General features: G+C 38.9%; 1 protein-coding gene across 4 annotated transcripts in view; it reads right to left on the minus strand.

Moving 5' to 3' along the window:
• The window catches only part of LOC120527349 (pikachurin), a 272,936-nt gene that overhangs the window by 191,429 nt on the left and 62,918 nt on the right, over window positions 1–18,589 (minus strand). For all 4 annotated transcript variants that reach the window (XM_039750650.1, XM_039750648.1, XM_039750651.1 and 1 more), the window contains exon 2: window positions 17,349–17,458. In XM_039750650.1, the coding sequence (XP_039606584.1) occupies window positions 17,349–17,458 (110 nt within the window). The remainder of the gene's footprint in view (window positions 1–17,348; window positions 17,459–18,589) is intronic.

Genomic DNA, 18,589 nt, shown 5'->3' on the forward strand with positions numbered 1-18,589 from the left:
GGAAATTGGACATAAACATCATGCAAATTTCAGGCAGATAATGGCTGAAAAGAGATGTCAATGCAGGTCCTTGAAGCTGTGAAAGTCGTAGCATACTCTGATATGCATTACAACATGCATCACATCTCTTTATTATTCCAGTGAAAATGGAAGAGAGTCTGATTACAGGTAATGTAACTGAAGCTTTCCCTATATTGTTGGCAAATGTTAGATAGATAATTACAAAATGTCCATTTTTTTTTTTTGATTGCAACAAGTATTTTGATAATGTAAAGAGCATCGACACATGAGAGGCAAAGAGACATGGGTGCAAATGATTGTATTATGCAATAAAGACCACAGACAGCTGGCACCACCCATTGAATACATGCTCACTCCTACTGGACTAGCAATCACTTTACTGTGTACAAGCTCCAATTTTTCAAGTCTCTGGGTGATGAAATTCATTTTACAGGTCAGCCTCATGCACTTCCTGCTTGTCCAAAACTGTGGATACTCTTAGGGAAAACGTACTCTGTGAATCTGTGAAGTGCTTAAAACTGCCTGCCTGTTTAACTAGGCCATTCTGAATCATTTGTACCCTACATATTACTATGGAGATGAGCTCATAAGACATTTTAACTTGTTATTTTGTTCTCTGATAATTATTTATACATACAAAGTCATATTCTATGAACCAACTATTTGCCAAAGACTTTTGATCTGTTTAACTATTTTAGAACTATTTTTAGGAATGTAAAGCATAAGGATGTTTGAAGATCATACCATTAATCTGTGCCTGTATTTATCAAGCGACTCTAATTACTCCCAGGAATTGCAGAAAAATCTAACTAAAATAAGAATTTGTCTTAAGTCAGAGCAGGACATGAGAACTATTTATGAAACACCCTGCACCCACTCCTAGTTAGACGGACAAGTTCAAATTTGAGAATGAATGACATTACAATTTTATTGCACCCTGTGCCACAAAGTAAAAACTCATAAAGGCGTTTTGTTGTTACCATATAAATCATGATAAAATTTTATACTTTTTTGATACTAATGCTACAGCTTCACCACAAAGACAATAATTATAATAATATTTAAAATAGTAGGAGGAGAAGAAGTAGAAAAAGAAGCATAAGGAGAACATAATAAGGTAAGATATTGCCCTAAACTGCACGTAATTCTTACTCCAAGAATATTATTGCAACAAGCACTGAAATGGAAAGGACATGACAATCACACAGAATGAGAGTTAATTCTGATAATGGACAACTTTATTTAACAATGAATAATCCACAGCCTTACTTTTAGAAGAATCACCTTCCCACTGTTATAGCCATCAGAAACACCTCGTAAAATAACAGTTACTGAAACTAGCCATGGCTGTTCTGAAATTGCTTCTGAAGTCATATTCACTCTTTTGATGTTCCCAATCATCTTCCAGAGTTGCATGACGTGTTTGTCTATATCTGTGATCCACCTTTATCTTCTGTGAGGCTCTATTCATTCAATGCCTCAGGTGTCTCTACTTGCCTTATTATAAACTGTAATGTGAATTTCCCAGGGATTTGTAGAATGCAGAGCTCAGTGTACCATCCAGTATCGCTTATCTTCAAGGTAATATGCTGGCTACTTCAGTCCAGTCTGCATCCACTGTGATATCTCATGCGTATCTACACTTTGAGCAATGATCTTTATGTGCATGCTCATTTGCATGAATCCAGTATTGCTTTAATATTATCTCTCATAGAGAGGTGAAGAAATGTATTAATTTGTGCGTTACCTCACATATTGTAAGGGCGCTCAAAGTTTGATGCAAAATTCAAGAAATGGTCAGCTGTGACATACTCAAATCATCACTGTTGCAAAGCTGCATTTTACATGTAACATTACCAGCATTTGCATTTTTGGCTGAGGGCACATGGCTTTCTTCATGGTTCTTCATGGTTTTTGGATGAAGAGATCACATAACGTATAAGATATGCTACAAATATTATTCCATCTTAGTCAAATCAATATTTTTTTATACAGGTTCATTGTTGCCCAGCAGTTCCACAACATTCAACTTTGTCTGGGATGTGTATGCCAGTCTCTGCCTAAAAGTTATCTTATGGCACCTCCTGGCAAGTTAAGACGACTCACAAGCTCTACTAAATCCTGGTTAAGTTAGGGGCAGTTTCCTAAATTAGTAAAATTGATAAAGTGCTATCACTCCTACTCCTAAGTATAGCATCAAATTTGCTTTACTATATAGATTTCTGAGCCAGTTACAACCATTTCCTTACTCTGAAACACTTAATAAATATCGCCACTTTTCTCTGATTGGTGCAATGAAAATGCTTTCTGACTATGTTATGTAAATGAACCTAACTTATAAAAGCCAGTGCTCTGTTAAAATAATTCACTTACCTTGCTGCACTGCACTGGAGCACAATGCCTGCTTGACAGCCAAGCTTGTTGTATTAAAGGACATCCACCTTTGATTCATTTGCAATGGTGGCTCACAACTATTCTTTATTTACAGAGCATTTTCCCTAACAGTACTTTCAACACAGTTCTTGATTAGTTTCATCATTAGTTTTCAGGCTCTCAGTCTTTTTGCTTTTGAATTTCTGGTCATGATTTAACTTAGTGTTTTTGGTTTCAATGACTTGGTCGATAGATTGCTCAATAGTGACTTTGGTTGTGCTGGTGGCATGGTGGCGCAGTGGTACCCTGGGTTCACTTCCCGGGTCCTCCCTGCGTGGAGTCTGCATGTTCTCCCCGTGTCTGCGTGGGTTTCCTCCGGGTGCTCCTGTTTCCTCCCACAGTCCAAAGATATGCAGGTTAGGTGCATTGGCGATTCTAAATGGTCCCTTAGTGTGTGCTTAGTATGTGGGTGTGTGTATGTGTCCTGCACTGGGCTGGCACACTGCCCGGGATTTGTTACTGCCTTGCACCCTGTGTTGGCTGGGATTGGCTCCAGCAGACCCCCGTGACTCTGTAGTTAGGAAATAGCGGGTTGGACACTGACTGACTTTGGTTGTTTTATTTCTGACTACAGTACATTAAATCTCCTGATCCCTTTTTCACCTGTCAGCCACCTTTTCTACCTTTGCCAGAACACTCACAGGAATACAAGCACTCTAGTGCTATGAAAGCAAGTCACTTTTGCTTTGGGCCCTCTGCCACCACAACCTCTATGAGAGAGGAGCGAAAGCGTCAGATTCGTCAAAAATTTCGATCTCTGGTTTTCAATGGATCTTGACCTTTTAGGGTTCCTGATATCGAAAACATCGATATCTCAATGAAGGGTGTGTGTTTGTCTGTGTGTCTGTGTGTCACAGTTTCTTGAGGACAGTCTAGAGCTGAAACGGCTGGATGGAAAAATACCAATTTCGAAACTTAAGCCTCTTTATTCTTTCATTTTATAGTTACTGGCTATGCATTGAGTTGCCATTTAGGCATGGATTCAGCCTCCTGGGTTCAAGTGCCATGTGCAGCTGTTCCAAGGGGTGTTTGCACATTCTCCCTTTGTCTGCTTGTTTTCTACTAGATACTCTGGTTTTCCACAAACACCCCAAAAGATAGGTAGATTAGGCTTATTGGAAATTCTAAACTGGGCAATATGTTAGTGTGGGGGTGTGGGCCCTGAAATGGCCTGGCTCCTTGTCTAAGGCTGTCTCCTGAAAGCTCCCAATGCTACAGGGGTAAGCTGTGGCTCTCCCGAACCATAAATTGGATTAAACGGGTTTGAGAATATTATGTTATGTATATTTTAATCTTTTGGCAAAAATTACTGAACCAAAAGATAGATGATCTCTCTCAACCTTCTAAATACTGTCATTTCTCGTCTGCTCTTCATGGTCTAGGATCTCAACACAACTGCCAAAAGTGGAAAAGTGATGCAATTCTTCATAAATTTAAGCCGCAGGGGTGGATTTTCAGTTAGCTGGAGTGTGGAAATTAGAATTGGAATTTAGTCAGGAGACATATTGCTGTAAATATTGCTGAGGGATCTGTAAAGACCACAAGCAGTCATAATGTCACTATAAAACTGAAATGTTTTCTCAGTTACTTTTGAGATTTAGGACTTAAATAAGACTGGTATAAATTAAGTAGGAGAATGGGTAATAATCATTGAAGCCAAATGGATATACAATATGAGTACAATGGGCATCAGCTGTTTAACATATCACTCTCCCGTGGCTTACTTAAGAATGTCAGGATATGCAGCTATTATTCATCCTATCCACTTCCTTGGCTGGCTAGCAGCTGATAGATGAAGTTACTTATCCAGTCTTTCTATTATAAATGCACTTTCTCCAGTTTCAAATGGCATCCTGGAATGGGAGTTTCATATTTGAGTTGGAAAGGGTCTAGTTTTACTTTCAAGCATTTTAAAGGGTCCTAATAAAATGTTAAGAAAAGATTATGTCCAGCAAAATACTGTGGGGCACTACAAATAAAGCATTGCTTAGCATTGCTGCCTCAAAGCAACATACACGTCAGCTGGATTCACCATCTTTGTACCATCCATGAGCAATTTTTAAATTCTCCCCATGCTCCCCACATTCTAAAGACATTTTGTAAGGTGTTTCGGCTGCTAAACTTGGCTAGCTTAATAAGATTATGTTTGTCTTTGTGTGTTGTATTCGACTGCAGTGCAGAATCTTCTTGTAACATGAAGAGTAGATTCATTAAATAATTACTATATGATAAGGTTAAAATGTGTTTTATAATGTACTGGCACCCAGGTTAAGTCATTGCTTGCGCTCAGTGCTTTTAGGTTAGGTTTCACCTCCTTGTGATATAAAATGTGGCCAAGTCAGTAATGAACAATAAACATTTCCATCCATTATCCAACCGGCTATATCCTAACTACAGGGTCACGGGGGTCTGCTGGAACCAATCCCAGCCAACACAGGGCGCAAGGCAGGAAACAAACCCAGGGCAGGGCGCCAGCCCACCGCAAACATTTGTTCCCAGTTACTTTGTAGCTGTCTTCCAAGTTACAGGAGGCCATGAAACAGAAACAAATGAGGAATTGTCTTGGAGCCACACTATAATACTACTTCATGGGCTCCCAGCTCAATCTACATATCATGGTCAAATAAGCCTTAATTTAAATAAGCAGAGCCATTTGAAGTAACATACTTAGACTTCTCAAAATAACAAACAGTACCACAGATTCCTTATGAATTAATATTTTTCTGCACCATGAAGCTGAGCACACAAGACCACCTGCTTCATTTGAATTCAGAGTCAAGAAACACTTAGGAAACCATACCCTTCATTTTAAAATGGTGAATAAACTTAACGTCTCCTGAGAAATAAAATATGCTTGTGTTAAGAAACACAAACTGTGTGTGACTGTACATCTCTCTGTTTAGTCAATAAGCACTCTGAGAGTTATAGAAAAGGAATATCCATACCATGAGCACAGTAAGGAGAACATGAAGCATTTCCGCAAAGTCTCACTGTTTTATGGTTAAATCATAAGTAGGGGTAAATGTTTGTGAAATACGGGCTAATTCCATTTGAGTCAAGGATTCAAAGGAGCTGTGATTTAAATATAATTATACTGTTATATAAATCATGCAACACTATAATTGCCTTTGTGCAGTAAAGTGGTACAAAGATAAGCACTTCTGCCTCTCAGCATCAGAAACTTGGGTTCAAACCCTGGATTGTTCACCATCTATATTTCATCTCTACATGGTTTCTCCTGGTCTTCTGGTTAGCTTCCACATCCCAAACATATGCAGATTTTGGCAACAGAAAAAACAGAATTGGTTTGGTACAAGGGAGCAAAGAAGTGTGCCTTGGCCTCTAAGACTGGTTACTTCTGTCATCCAGTATATCAAAGATAGGTGCCACCTTTCAGTAGTGAAAGAATATCATTCTGATATTCATGGAGAAATAGAAGCAAACCAAAAGGTCCAGATTAACATATGGTGAATATTGTAGATAATGCACATTCAAACTGGATAAATCAGTACCATTAAATGGATGGATGGCAAATGTGAGCGAGAGAGGGACCTATGATGGTTCCCAAATACACTTTATTTCCAGCATTGTTGACTCTGAAATGGCAAGAATGAATTTAGAAAATTTAAATATGTATGGATAAATTGATTTAATTATGGTTCAATAACCTCTCCAATTCTTTTCTTGTCCTGCCTTTTACATCACAGAAGCATAGAGAGATGAATAGTACATCATGGCTACTGGGTAGAGGGTGAAGACCAGCTCTGGGCAAAAGGCCAGTCCATTGCAAGGCATAATTTTATCAATTAATCTTAATTTTGTATAACACTTTTCAAAAGTATGTCAAACACAAAGCAATAAGAAAGATTATCATGTATTCATTGGCAAACTCGTAATCCCATTCATGATTGCAGGTGACAGAAACCTTTCCCTGCAACACTGAGCACAAGGCTGAAAGAGCCCACCCTGGACAGGACCCACTCACATACAGTACATACCTGAATATGACCCAGTTTAGAGCCAGATAAAGACCCTTGAGCTGCGAGAACTTTTTACACAAGTTAAGCTCCATCGAGGTGTGGGACAGCAGGCTGCCTGCTGCTTGTGCTGATCTACACATTTACAAAACAAAAGATGCTGATGGAAAGGTGCAAAAGAATTTTAGGTGGGCTGGGATTATGAGTTTTTTCGTAGGCTCCAGGGATTCTAATGTTAATGGCATTCTATGGTTCTTTACTGGGTTGTGTTTTTCCTTGTAGAACTATTGATTGACAAAGCACTTTTTTATTCTTGAACAGAATTTTTGCATATGAAGTTGGTTCTTTATGCTTTGAAAAACTTCCTAATACAATATGTAGAAAAAACCCTAAAATCTTCAATAAATGGTTACCTAGCAGAAAAAAATAGATTAAGAAAACTTGAACTTAGTTTGAGTTACTGTACATATGCAGTAAGAGTCCTTTTAAAATCAGAAACCCATAGGGAATTCACAAATCTGCTACCATATATTCATGGATATTTACTGTGCGGAGCCTATTGCAGATCTAAATAAACTGAGGTTGTTTCTGGAACCTACATGAGGATGGGTCTTTTGGGAACCCAAAATAGTTCCTCTATGGCATCGTTCTAAAGTGCCAGTCTGGAACCTTTATTTTTAAGAGTGTGAGACTGAACTGGTGAACCTTGTTGGGCTGAACAGCCTGTTCTCAACTAGATTGTTCTAATGTAGCTTCCGAAGGTAATTCAGAAGTCCGCTGTTCCAAGCCTCTATGTGGTTGTCTTATTTGCTTCTGTCTCTGCAAGAAATCCCGGACTGGCTCGATGATAATTGAGCTCAGATCTCTGTCGAACCATACCATCTGTTACAAGGTTCTGTGTTTCTCCTTCCACTGCAGACAATGATTGTGGCCATATATTTGGTGCTGTTGTTATGCCACCAAATGAAGATGGTTTGGATCAGATGCCTCCCTAATGGTATTGCATGAGAGATAAGAATCCACCTGTACTTCTCAGCAGTAAGGGAACCACTGATTTACTTATGTTGCCAAATAAAACATGTCACCATTGGCAACCATAAAGATCAATAATACAGTATTCACTGCATCAATGTGGTCTATGTATTTGATAAGTTTTGCACTCATATAAACTGCCTATGAAATGTTATTTTTTGTGTGGCGCACATATTTTATTATTCTTTTATTATATTTTATTTTATCTTTTATTTTATTAAACACTGCTTGCTTTTCCTTTTATTGTATATTCTTATTATGCTCTGCCTGACTGGGAGGAAATATTTCTTGGGCTCTGCCAGGAGAAATGCTGTATAAGCGTTGGACCTTGTGATATTAGACATCAATTGGTTTATTGTACCAAAACATCCACCTTAATAAATGGATAAGTGTCTGTGTGTCTGTCTGGTTGCAATGTCTTTTCCATTCCAAAAGATGACGCACAACAAACATTTGTAGTAATAAAATGCATTGCATTTGTCATTTCACCAGACGATTCATTACAACCATTAATACTGCTTTTACTGAATCCCATTCCAAATGACATATAACAGCAACCTACAATTTGCATTTGTCATTCCAACATGTTGAATATCACAAATATTTGTAGTATTAAAATACAGATGCAATACATTTTGTTACTACATGCATTGCAAAATAAATTCCAATAGATTGACTAGTTACATTTCTACTCATCATAGATGGGTAGCACAGCTAGTTTTATTGTTAAATTGCAAAAAGTGTTACCACACCCTGGCATTTGAGACCCCACAAGAGCTGGACCTTAGACATGTAGCAACACAAAGCTGCTGACTTGCTCAACTCTGGGATTTTTGAATTGTGGCCCTCTCTAAACTTCTACTTCCAAACATCTGTGGCTCCAGTATCACTGGGACAAGATAACAGCTGGAACACTGAGAGCACCTTCAGCTGCAGCAATTACCATGTTCATCACTGTCAGTTGTCTGGATTTCTATGCTGAAACATATTTTAATACAAGGTAGGTATAAAATTATCATTAGTGCTTGTTGTTGTTGCTGTGGTTATTTCTATGTCACCACTGTGGCTCTGAAGCATTACTGCAAGCTGAAAAAATGTTTTTATACTGCTTTTCTCAGCATTGAACCTAGTTCATTTGTGGAACTAAGGCACCTTTCTGAATGAAGTCACTTAAAGAGGTGGTCAGGTCAGTTTCAGTATACAGTACCTATGACACCATGCTGTTCTACATTGGACAAGAGCACACAAAACATCACCTAAATTAATGAGCAGCTTTGTAATCTGCCATGTCAGCTGAAAACTGTCAATTTTCCATGGTCATACAATTAAGTGATAGTCTAACAAAAAATGATAAAATGGTACAAAGTAGCCCTTTGACTTTTTCTTAGCACACATCAACCATGGCAGCTGATGTTGTGGAGCCATTTAGTACTAGCCCAGTGGACTGCTGCCAAGCTGTTGTGACATTTATGACAGTCACTTTTGTTTTTCATTGCAACACATAATGCAAGATATTTAATAAAAGCACTAATTTTGTAATCTACAATGTCTATATTTCTGCAAGAAAAAGATGTTCATAGTATTATAATGGACGCTGAAACGCCATGATTTCCTCACAGTGCAAACCTTGAAGATTCTTGGAGACTTCAGTCAATGCCTTTGTTTTTTGGGTGAAATGTGTACTAAAAATATACAGTACATAAAAGTGTTTTCTCTGTCACCTTTTTTTCCATCTAACAATATTTACTTTGGAAGTGTGTTACTATAAACCAGAAAATGCTTATGTTTATTGTCAAGAATACTGAGTATTGTCAACACAGAATACATCATCACTCTCTCTCACCATGGGATATGTGGAGATTTAAAAGAAGGAGACATGGCAAGGTCATATTTCCATATTTTGCATGCACTAAAAGTATGGTGCCCCAATAATTATGTAAAAGAAGGATGACTTATGGCAAGTAATCGGAAGAACTGGATTTTGTTGTTACTGGTGCTTAAAAGGTGGATTCCTTTGTGTTTTACTGCTCACTTTTTCCCTGGGGTTATGTTCTGCTTCAGATCCAGGGAAGACTGGTTTAGCTAAATGATTATATCTGAAGTAAATATACTGTATTTTATATATATATTTTTCATACTGTAAATTACAAGGAGGAGTGTGGTGGCACAGTTTTTAATGTAGGCTGCCTCACAGCTCGAGGCCCTAACCCTAATCCTTGATTCAAATCACTGGCCCACAATTTACCAGCCTTAAACCCTGGTTTGCCAAGAAATGATGTAGCCCTGCATTTGAATATGAATGAATGTGTATAATTACTAAGGTTTTAAAGAAGAGGAAATGTTATGTCCATTAATACTGTTATTGCTGGACAGTACGTGTCACTGAGATTACAAAGGGTGATGTGGCATTGACAGTAGTAGTTACTACGAAGCCACCTGGAATAAATATAATAGTATACATTTTACATTACTTCTTGTTCTGAATAACAGACATATTGGCAAGAAAACCTTGCATAATTAAAGCAATAATCTTCGCAAGTGGCAAAATACAATATGACTGTAGAAATTGAACCATTAAGAAAGTAGAGCTGAAGACAATTGATGGTTTGAGACTGTGGTGCTCAAGAAGATTACAGTACACATCATGAGCTGCAAGAACAATGAGTCAGTTTTAGATGTGATCAGTCCAAGTGCAGATTACAATCATACATAGTCAAGTCAAAAACAAAAGTGCTATGTTTTAGTAACATAATTTCAATTTGATTTTAATAAATGTGCTTTAAAAATATAATTATTACACATTCACAAATGTTTAAGTAACACAATGAGAAAAAAATACTTGATAAAGAAGGCAATAATACTTGTTAAGACTAAAGATAAAAAGCAAAAAGAAGAGACACCATAGAAAATGTTGAATGCAACTTAAAGAGTGAAAAGGCAACATTATTGACAGACAAAACTAGTAAAATATTATGCTGACCATTAGGTCACCAAGTGTCAGACTCAAACAAGTGGATAAAACAGCAAGAGGTACTCTAGTAGCATGTTGAACTAACCTCAACAAAACCATTTCTTTACTCTAAACTTGAAAAGGGATTAGCTTCACTAGCCTCTTCATGCAATAATAAAATCACCCATAATAATGATATCAAGTGCAATAGGGCTAAATTCCTACCTGGCAGATAATAAAGACCCACTGCTAAAACTGGTTTATGAGCATGACAAAGAAAAAAAGAGTATATTTAAAATCAAAAGATTCACAGAAACATAACTGGGAACTGTGCACAGATCACCCATTCAATAACAACACAAAATAACTGAATTTAAAAAATAACGCAAAAAGTAAGGCCAGATGATAAAGGAATGGGAACAAAAGTACATGAAAACTATCCAAAACAAATATAAGAGCAAGATGTAGACATCCATAAATCCGCAATATCGCTCAAAAGCACATGCCTAAAACCTGGTGGTACTGTCATCATATCTTAAAATACAGAGCTAAGCAAAAGTGTAGAATTTATGGCCAGTATGAAGAAGTGAAAAAAACACCTGATCAGTACATAGACACACAACAAATTGGGCAGATACATCCACTAGGAGATGTTTCAATATTAGGAACTTCCAGCAGCAGACAAATGATACTAGCTCCATCAGCTCTATGCAATCAATGAAAATAAAAGTATTACTATGTTATGGGACATGTTCTTAACCACAGGCAAAGAAATTCCTGACAACAAACCTGATATTGTCATCAAAGTCAAGCAATAGAAATTATGCATCCTGAAGGATGTCACCATTTTGTCAGAGAGGAACTCATCAGTGAAACTAACCAAAAAAACACTCTAATGCAAACACCAGGAAACAGAAACAGACAAGATGTGAAACACTAGAATTTCCTTATACAGTAATGTCTAGACAAATATACCAAGATATTATCATGCCCAGTATATTTTTCTGTACTACAGGATTGCTCTGATGGGCACAGCACATGTTATAAGGAGGGTTCTAAGCATCAACCTGTAGGGACAGATGTGGATCTGGCCCTAGAGACAGAACAAATGGTATATCAAAACACACTTTTATAGTAAAGATAATAAATAGAAAACAGTAAACATGCAAAAAATATAACCCGAAATGTATAAAAAAATTTTTTTTTTTACAGTTTATGGTATAATGATGATTGGTTTTAATAACATGTTTTATTATAGTATACATATTTAGTTGGCATCCAATATAGTTAATCTACAGCATCACATGAGAAACAGTTGGATTTTCAAGCACTACCTCCTGAAGACGCTGGACCTACAGGCATACTGAAGCCACTGTCACTGCATCTGCTTCTAAAAACCATCAGTTATATTTGTCCTAATTTGTTCTGAAATTCACAGATGTCATTTCTTTAAAAAACCTGGACTACATTGGACACATAACTCAATTCTGAAATATTCCCTCCCTCACTCTCACACTCTCTCTCTCTCTCTCTCTCTCTCTCTCTCTATATATATATATATATATATATATATATATATATATATATATATACACAGTATATACTGTATATTGTGGCGAGTCACTGGGGCTGCGACCCAGCCTGGATGCCTGGAAGGACCGGGAGGTGGCATGTATGTCATCCGGGCCACAAGGGGTAACTGCCCTGGATTACAGGAGGACCACGGGAAAAGAGCAAGGAGGCTCAAGCCTATTAGGGCCCGTGGCCACCGCCAGGGGGCACCCTGAGTTTCAAAGGGCCCGGGACAGATTTTTTTTCCCACCACACTCGGTAAGATGAAGGAGGATCCTTCCAGGGACGCCCGGAGTGCTTCCTAGTGCTCTTCCGCCACACCAGGAAGTGTCGTCAGAGGGAGCACCTGGAGCACATCCGGCTGAGAACAAAAGGGCCCGCCTTCCTACAGTCTGGGAGCTAGAGTCGGGAGTGGGAGAGGGACAAGGCTCCCGTGGAGAGAGGAAAGGCGGTCCAAGGACCGAGAGGGAGAAAGAGAAGCCCGGAGGACTGGTGATATGCGTGAGGAGCATAGTGTGTTGTGCGGGACTGTATGATGGAGGAGAAAATAAATGTGTCTCTCTGATGGTGTTCAAGCATGTCTCACTATATATATGTGAGCCCTCCCTGCAGTATGGAAGTTCCCCGAAGACCAGCAGGGCATCATGGACATTGCAGTTTTTTTACACAGCCCTGCTGGATGCCATGGAGGCCACTAGACGACGCTGCAGGGGGGAACAACGGTTATTTACCTTACGCCCCTGAAGTACGTCCGAGTCACACGGACAAGTGGAAAGATGTGCTTCTGGGGTGAAGAAAAGGACTTTTTACCTGACCCGGAAGTGATACAAGATCACATGGACTGGGGACTGGGAACACTTCCGGGTCAGGGAATATAAAAGGACTCTAGGAGCTCCCAGACGGGGAGCTGAGCTGTGTGGTAGTAGGGCAACGCGTCTGGGAGTGTGGAGGATTGGATTATTGTGCTATTGTGATTTATTATATGAGTATAGTGGAGGAGAGGGTGCTTTGTGCACTGTGGCAATTTAATAAAGTCATCGTTTGAACTTTTACCTGGTGTCTGGAGTCGTGGACAGGGGTTCAAGGGAGCGATAGCAGGCAAGGCAAACTAGGAAGTGAGTCTTCTGCCGGCCGAAGTAAAGAATCTTATTGATTTACAGGAACTCGAAAGGCTAATCGAGCCCGTAGTGAGTTTTTTACAGGTCCTGACGAACATTGAGAGGATTGTCGGGGAATTGGGAGCAGCGGCCAAAGCGCCTTTACAGAAGGTCAGACTATACATGTGGCGATTTGATGAGGAGCCTCCCGTAATGACGAATGTGGCGGTACAGATATGTGAAACCCGTACCGTATATAAAGTAATAGGGACGCAGTGTAATCCGGGCCCGCTTTTAATAAATAGCGGGTGCCAGTACACGGCGTACCCTACAAGAGAGGCCGAATCGTTAACCGAGTGGTCGGGGGAAGGGCCAATCGATCTGGGGTAGCGGGACAGTGCTGACTCCAGGAACGAGGCGGTCCTAAAGACACCACCACCGGTAGTTTATAAAACGAAAGGAGTGCAGACAGTAAAAGGGCTCTTTTTATTCAGTAGAGAGACCCAGACTGTGGACAAGCCCCAGATGAAACAGGAGACCTCTAAAATAAAACAGGGGTCTCCTGACAAGAAAGAAAAAAGAGAGAGCGAACCGTTAGAGGCAGCGGGGGTTTCTTTCCCAGCGAGAAAAGGGACGGACCTAACGTTTCCCAATTGTTTTCAGTCCCACAGGGGGAGAATAACAGGAAGACGGAGGCAGTGCTACGGATGCCGAAGGTTGGGCCACATTTGGCGAAACTGTCCTGTGGCAACCCCAGACAAACAAGAAGAAGATCATTAAAGACTATTAAACATCCATTAATCAGAATGAATATACTTTTACTTTATTTTAAAATATACTTAAGAACTGATCACTAAAATCTAGTATACAACTTCAAAGTGTTGTCTGTGATCTCAGATTGAGTATAAGCACTTGAGAATTGCTAAATAACCTCTATATTGCTAGGGTTTAGCAGGATCTCTTGCTAGTTCTGATTAGCTCTTCACTCTTTTAAAGATTTTATATAGTATGGCTGATATGGGGCTGACCACTAACCCCATCTTGTTGAGTAGCCTGGAGTGCCTTGTTTCTTATATAAGGAAAACAGCTGGGTGTCCAAGATAATATAAACTCTTGTAACCACAGTACAGCAGGATGCGGTATAAATGCTATCTCGGCAGAACACAGAATGTAAGAAAGGAAAATCAGAGACTTGGAGAGTAGTAAAATACAGGCCAGCTGGCCTTAAACATTCAACAACTGTTCAAGGAGGACTGAACAGGGAGTAAAAGTGTTTATTGCTTTACTGTGCCTCTCTGCCCTTGATGTTTCAGTTTTGTGTTACTATAAATATGTGTTTGCTGACCAGAGTTTCTAATCTCTTTTTGTGTAATTGTACACATGAGTTGACCTGGGAATCATGAGAATTGTTTTTATAAACAGAATATCATTTCTTTTGCACACAATTCTAAATGACAAAATATGTTAAATATAATTAAATGTTCATTGTAAGTAGCAAAGTAAACAATAAGTGGTTCTGGGAAACATTAAAAATAATATTTCTGATAGTCTTGACCACATCCATTTTGCATATCATCACAACCCATACATAGAGGATGCCTTGTACTTCACACAATCCTAGTATATCTGGATAATAAAAAATGTATAGCAGGGTCCTGTCTATAGTCTACAGCTCAGCATCTAATACTGTTGTACCATCAACACTGGCCACCAAAGTTTTCAATCTAGGTCTTGGAGCAACACCCGGTAACTGGATTTTCAACTTTCTAAAAATCAGATCTCCATGTGTGCAGTCCTCCATGCCAACCCTCAGTATGATCACCCCAAAGGGTAGGCTGCTGCACTCCTTCTGAACCTCTAACTGCCTGGCCATACACAGCTTCAACTCCATCACTACATTTGCTGATAACATCAGCATCATAGGCCCAATGAACAATTACAAGGTGACTTACAGAGAACGGGACTACCTGCTAACAAAGTGGTGCTCTATAGGTGAAGGTGTAGTTGATCCTCACCGGCAGCATCACATCTCGGTGTGGCACCTGCCCAGCTGAAGAACGTAAATCATTTCACAGGGTGGTAAAGGAAGCACAGAACATTAATATAACACCCAAATGCCTACCGTATACAACATACGCTGCTTTAAAAATGCAAACAGTGTCATTAAAAACATCGGCCATCGTGCAAAGCTGCTTTTCTCATTCAATTCTCCACTCTGGTCAACTGTACAGGATCATTGGTATTTGCACTAGTAGAGTCAGTGACATTTTCTAAGTTGTAAAGTTGCTGAACAGTCAATCGTTTGAATTCAAATGTGTATGTATGTATGTATACTGTATACATATAGTACAGCCACTCACAGGACAAGTTATTAGGAATCCCTGTACACCTGCTTATCCATGCAATCACACAATCAGCCAATCATGTAGCAGTAGCACAATGTATAAACTCATATAAATAAGGATTAGGTGGAGTCAGTTACTTTTCACATCAGACATCAGAATGGGAAAGTAATATAATGCCTCATTGTGAATGTGATTGCCTTTCTATGTTTAGCCAAGACAGAAGTTTTTCTTTCTTTTTAGTTATTTTGGTGTGTATTTGAGGTTGGGGGATTGTTGTTTGTTATAATATACAAGGGGAGTTCCAAAAGTCTGCTGAAATGGACTTTTGAAATTGTTCCCTATAGTTGATTTCTTTCATGGAATCTTATTCAACGTTTTCACAAAAAATGTTCAAGTTTGTAGGTCATCATTGAGAAATCATGAAGAAATGAAGGGTGAAGTATGGCCGCAATTGAATTTGTCCAATGAGGACGAATGAGTGCTGATGCGCTACCACATCTTCACTGCAGTTTATAAGTGAAAAAAAGGTTCAAGAACCTGGAAGTTCATCTTGGCTGCTAAGTACCGACTCAGAGAACTGCCTAGACCAGGGGTCCTCAATCACGGTCCTGGAGAGCCGCAGTGGCTGCAGGTTTTTGCTCCAACCCAGTTGCTTAATAAAAAGCACTTATTGCTAAAGTAACACTTCTGCTTCACTTTAGTGACTTTGAGCCCTTATTGCTTAATTTTGTCTTAAACAGCTATTTTAATTGCTCCTTATTATCAATAACAGATGCAAATGACAAGAGAGAGCAGCATTTCTCCATTTAGCTTATTTACATTTACACCTGTGTGTATTTATCTGCACTATTGGGTTTAATTAAATACTTGGAAGAAAAATGAAGAGAAAAAAGTGAAGGACTGAGAATTACTCGTCCATTTTAGCCTTCAAATCATTTGCATAATAGAAAGGGAAAGAAAATCTAGGATATGAGAATGACCTGACATAGCAGAGTTAATTTAATTTCATAGCTTGTTAGTGCTTTATTGGCAAGAATTGCTTTCTAATTAAGCAACCAGGTCAGAACAAAAACCTGCAGCCACTGCGGCTCTCCAGGACTGGGATTGAGGACCCCTGGCCTAGACTGATTTGCCCTGTTTCAGACATCTACATAAAGAAAGGTTTGGCTGAAGTTTTCCAAAAAGTTGAGCAATTAGTTCCTTCTGCATGATAATGCTCATACACATTGAGCGACCAAGACCATCCTCTACTTTGGTGCCTCTGGGATCAACATTTTGGATGTCCCACCCTATTCACCTGAATTGGCCTCTCGTGGTTTCTGACTTTTGGGCAAAATCAAGACTAACATGCATGGAAAATGCTATGAGGATCAAGAAGATGCAATCAAGGAAGTGAATGATGAGTTGGCATAGCCGAAAAAAGATGACTGAAAGCTGTATTTTGAAAAACTGATCCACAGATTGCAAACATGCATTGTGGTCAGCAGAAATTATGTAGAGAAGTAGATAATGAATAAGGTTTCTGAGGAAAAAATTGGGGGTTATCTCTTTTATTTCTATTAAAGTGAATGGACTTTTGGAACTCCCATCATAAAAAGATATATTTATTTTTTGAGTTTCAAACCTATTCACCTAATTTAAATTACCATTATTGGTATAATTTTTCACTAGATAGTTCTATTGTTCCTATTAAGCAAACAGCTCAACAGATCAGCTAAACTCAGCCACATATCTTGAAAACAACTTTTATGTGATGCATGTCATGTTATCAATAAGCAAAGGTACAGTAAGAATAGAAGCACCACCACAGCAACATATACTGTATCATGTCTGAATTCCTAGCACATTTTTTATCTTTTCATTTTTCCTCATAAACAGTAAGTGCTTAATAACTTTGGTAAACAAAACATGTACATCTTACCGTATAGCCAGTAATGCTGCTGATGTGCCGTCTTGGCATTCGCCAACGAACACTAAATGCCGTGCAGTTCAGGGACTCCAGTTGTATGTCCAGTGGAGGGCTTAACCTGTCTGGCTCAAAGAAAGACAACTAGACTCAGTTTATCTGTTCAGTACAACAGAAATTAAGGGGGTTGGGTGGGGGAGCAGAAGAAAGTTTCCCCTGTGTGGATTGTAACTGAGATAAAGTATAGTTAAGGAGTTGTGAAAAAAGTGCAGACTGAGAAAACAGTGCTCCAGGTAATTTACAAGGGATGTTCAAAAAGTTTCCTCACTTTTTTAACTCTATTTATTAAGAACTTCACAAATTACATAACTTTCCTGCATAGTCACCTTCGTTTGCGATGCAATTTTCATACCAGGTTTTTAATGCCCAATTACTACTTCTCCTGCATTCACCGTTTCCAACAAAAATATAACAGTGCAGAAACTTTTTGAACGTTCCTTGTACAATAAAGAGACATTTCTAGATCATCATCTACAATTTTCTGGAGGGACTCTTCTTTTGTTCACTATTAAAATTTGGTGCAAATCTTGTCTGCAGAAGAGATCTTTGTTCAATTCCAGGCCCAGTCATTTCTTAAGATGCATTTACATGTTCTACTTGTGTCTATGTGGGTCTTCTCTATGTTTTCCAGTTTCCTCTTACATGCATGCAAATTTCATTTGTAACATTGTCACATTCTGACTCTGTGAGTGAGTGTGGTTGGGTGTGTATTTGAGTGTTACTTACTATGGGCTGCCATCTCTTTCAGCAAAGATTTCTGCTTTGTGTGTGATTTTACTGAGAATGCATCCAACTCCCCACCACCCTGCATGGGCTATGGATGGTTAAATGAATCAGTGAATAATTTCATAATGGAACAACAGGCAAAACTTCAGTGTAAAAATTTTTAAGCCTTTAAAATTCAAATCATTCATATTTAAAGAAACAAAAATATTTTAGCATTCTTTCATATCAACATTAACAAGTGAATATAATATATTGAAAATTAAAAGATGCTGGATATATTGAGGGTGGCACGGTGGCGCAGTGGGTAGCGCTACTGCCTCGCACTTAGGAGATCTGGGTTTGCTTCCCGGGTCCTCCCTGCGTGGAGTTTGCATGTTCTCCCCATGTCTGTGTGGGTTCCCTCCCACAGTCCAAAGACATGCCGGTTAGGTGGATTGGAGATTCCAAATTATCCCTAGTGTGTGCTTGGT

This window comes from Polypterus senegalus, chromosome 4 (assembly GCF_016835505.1).
Source record: "Polypterus senegalus isolate Bchr_013 chromosome 4, ASM1683550v1, whole genome shotgun sequence".
Lineage (NCBI taxonomy): Eukaryota > Metazoa > Chordata > Cladistia > Polypteriformes > Polypteridae > Polypterus > Polypterus senegalus.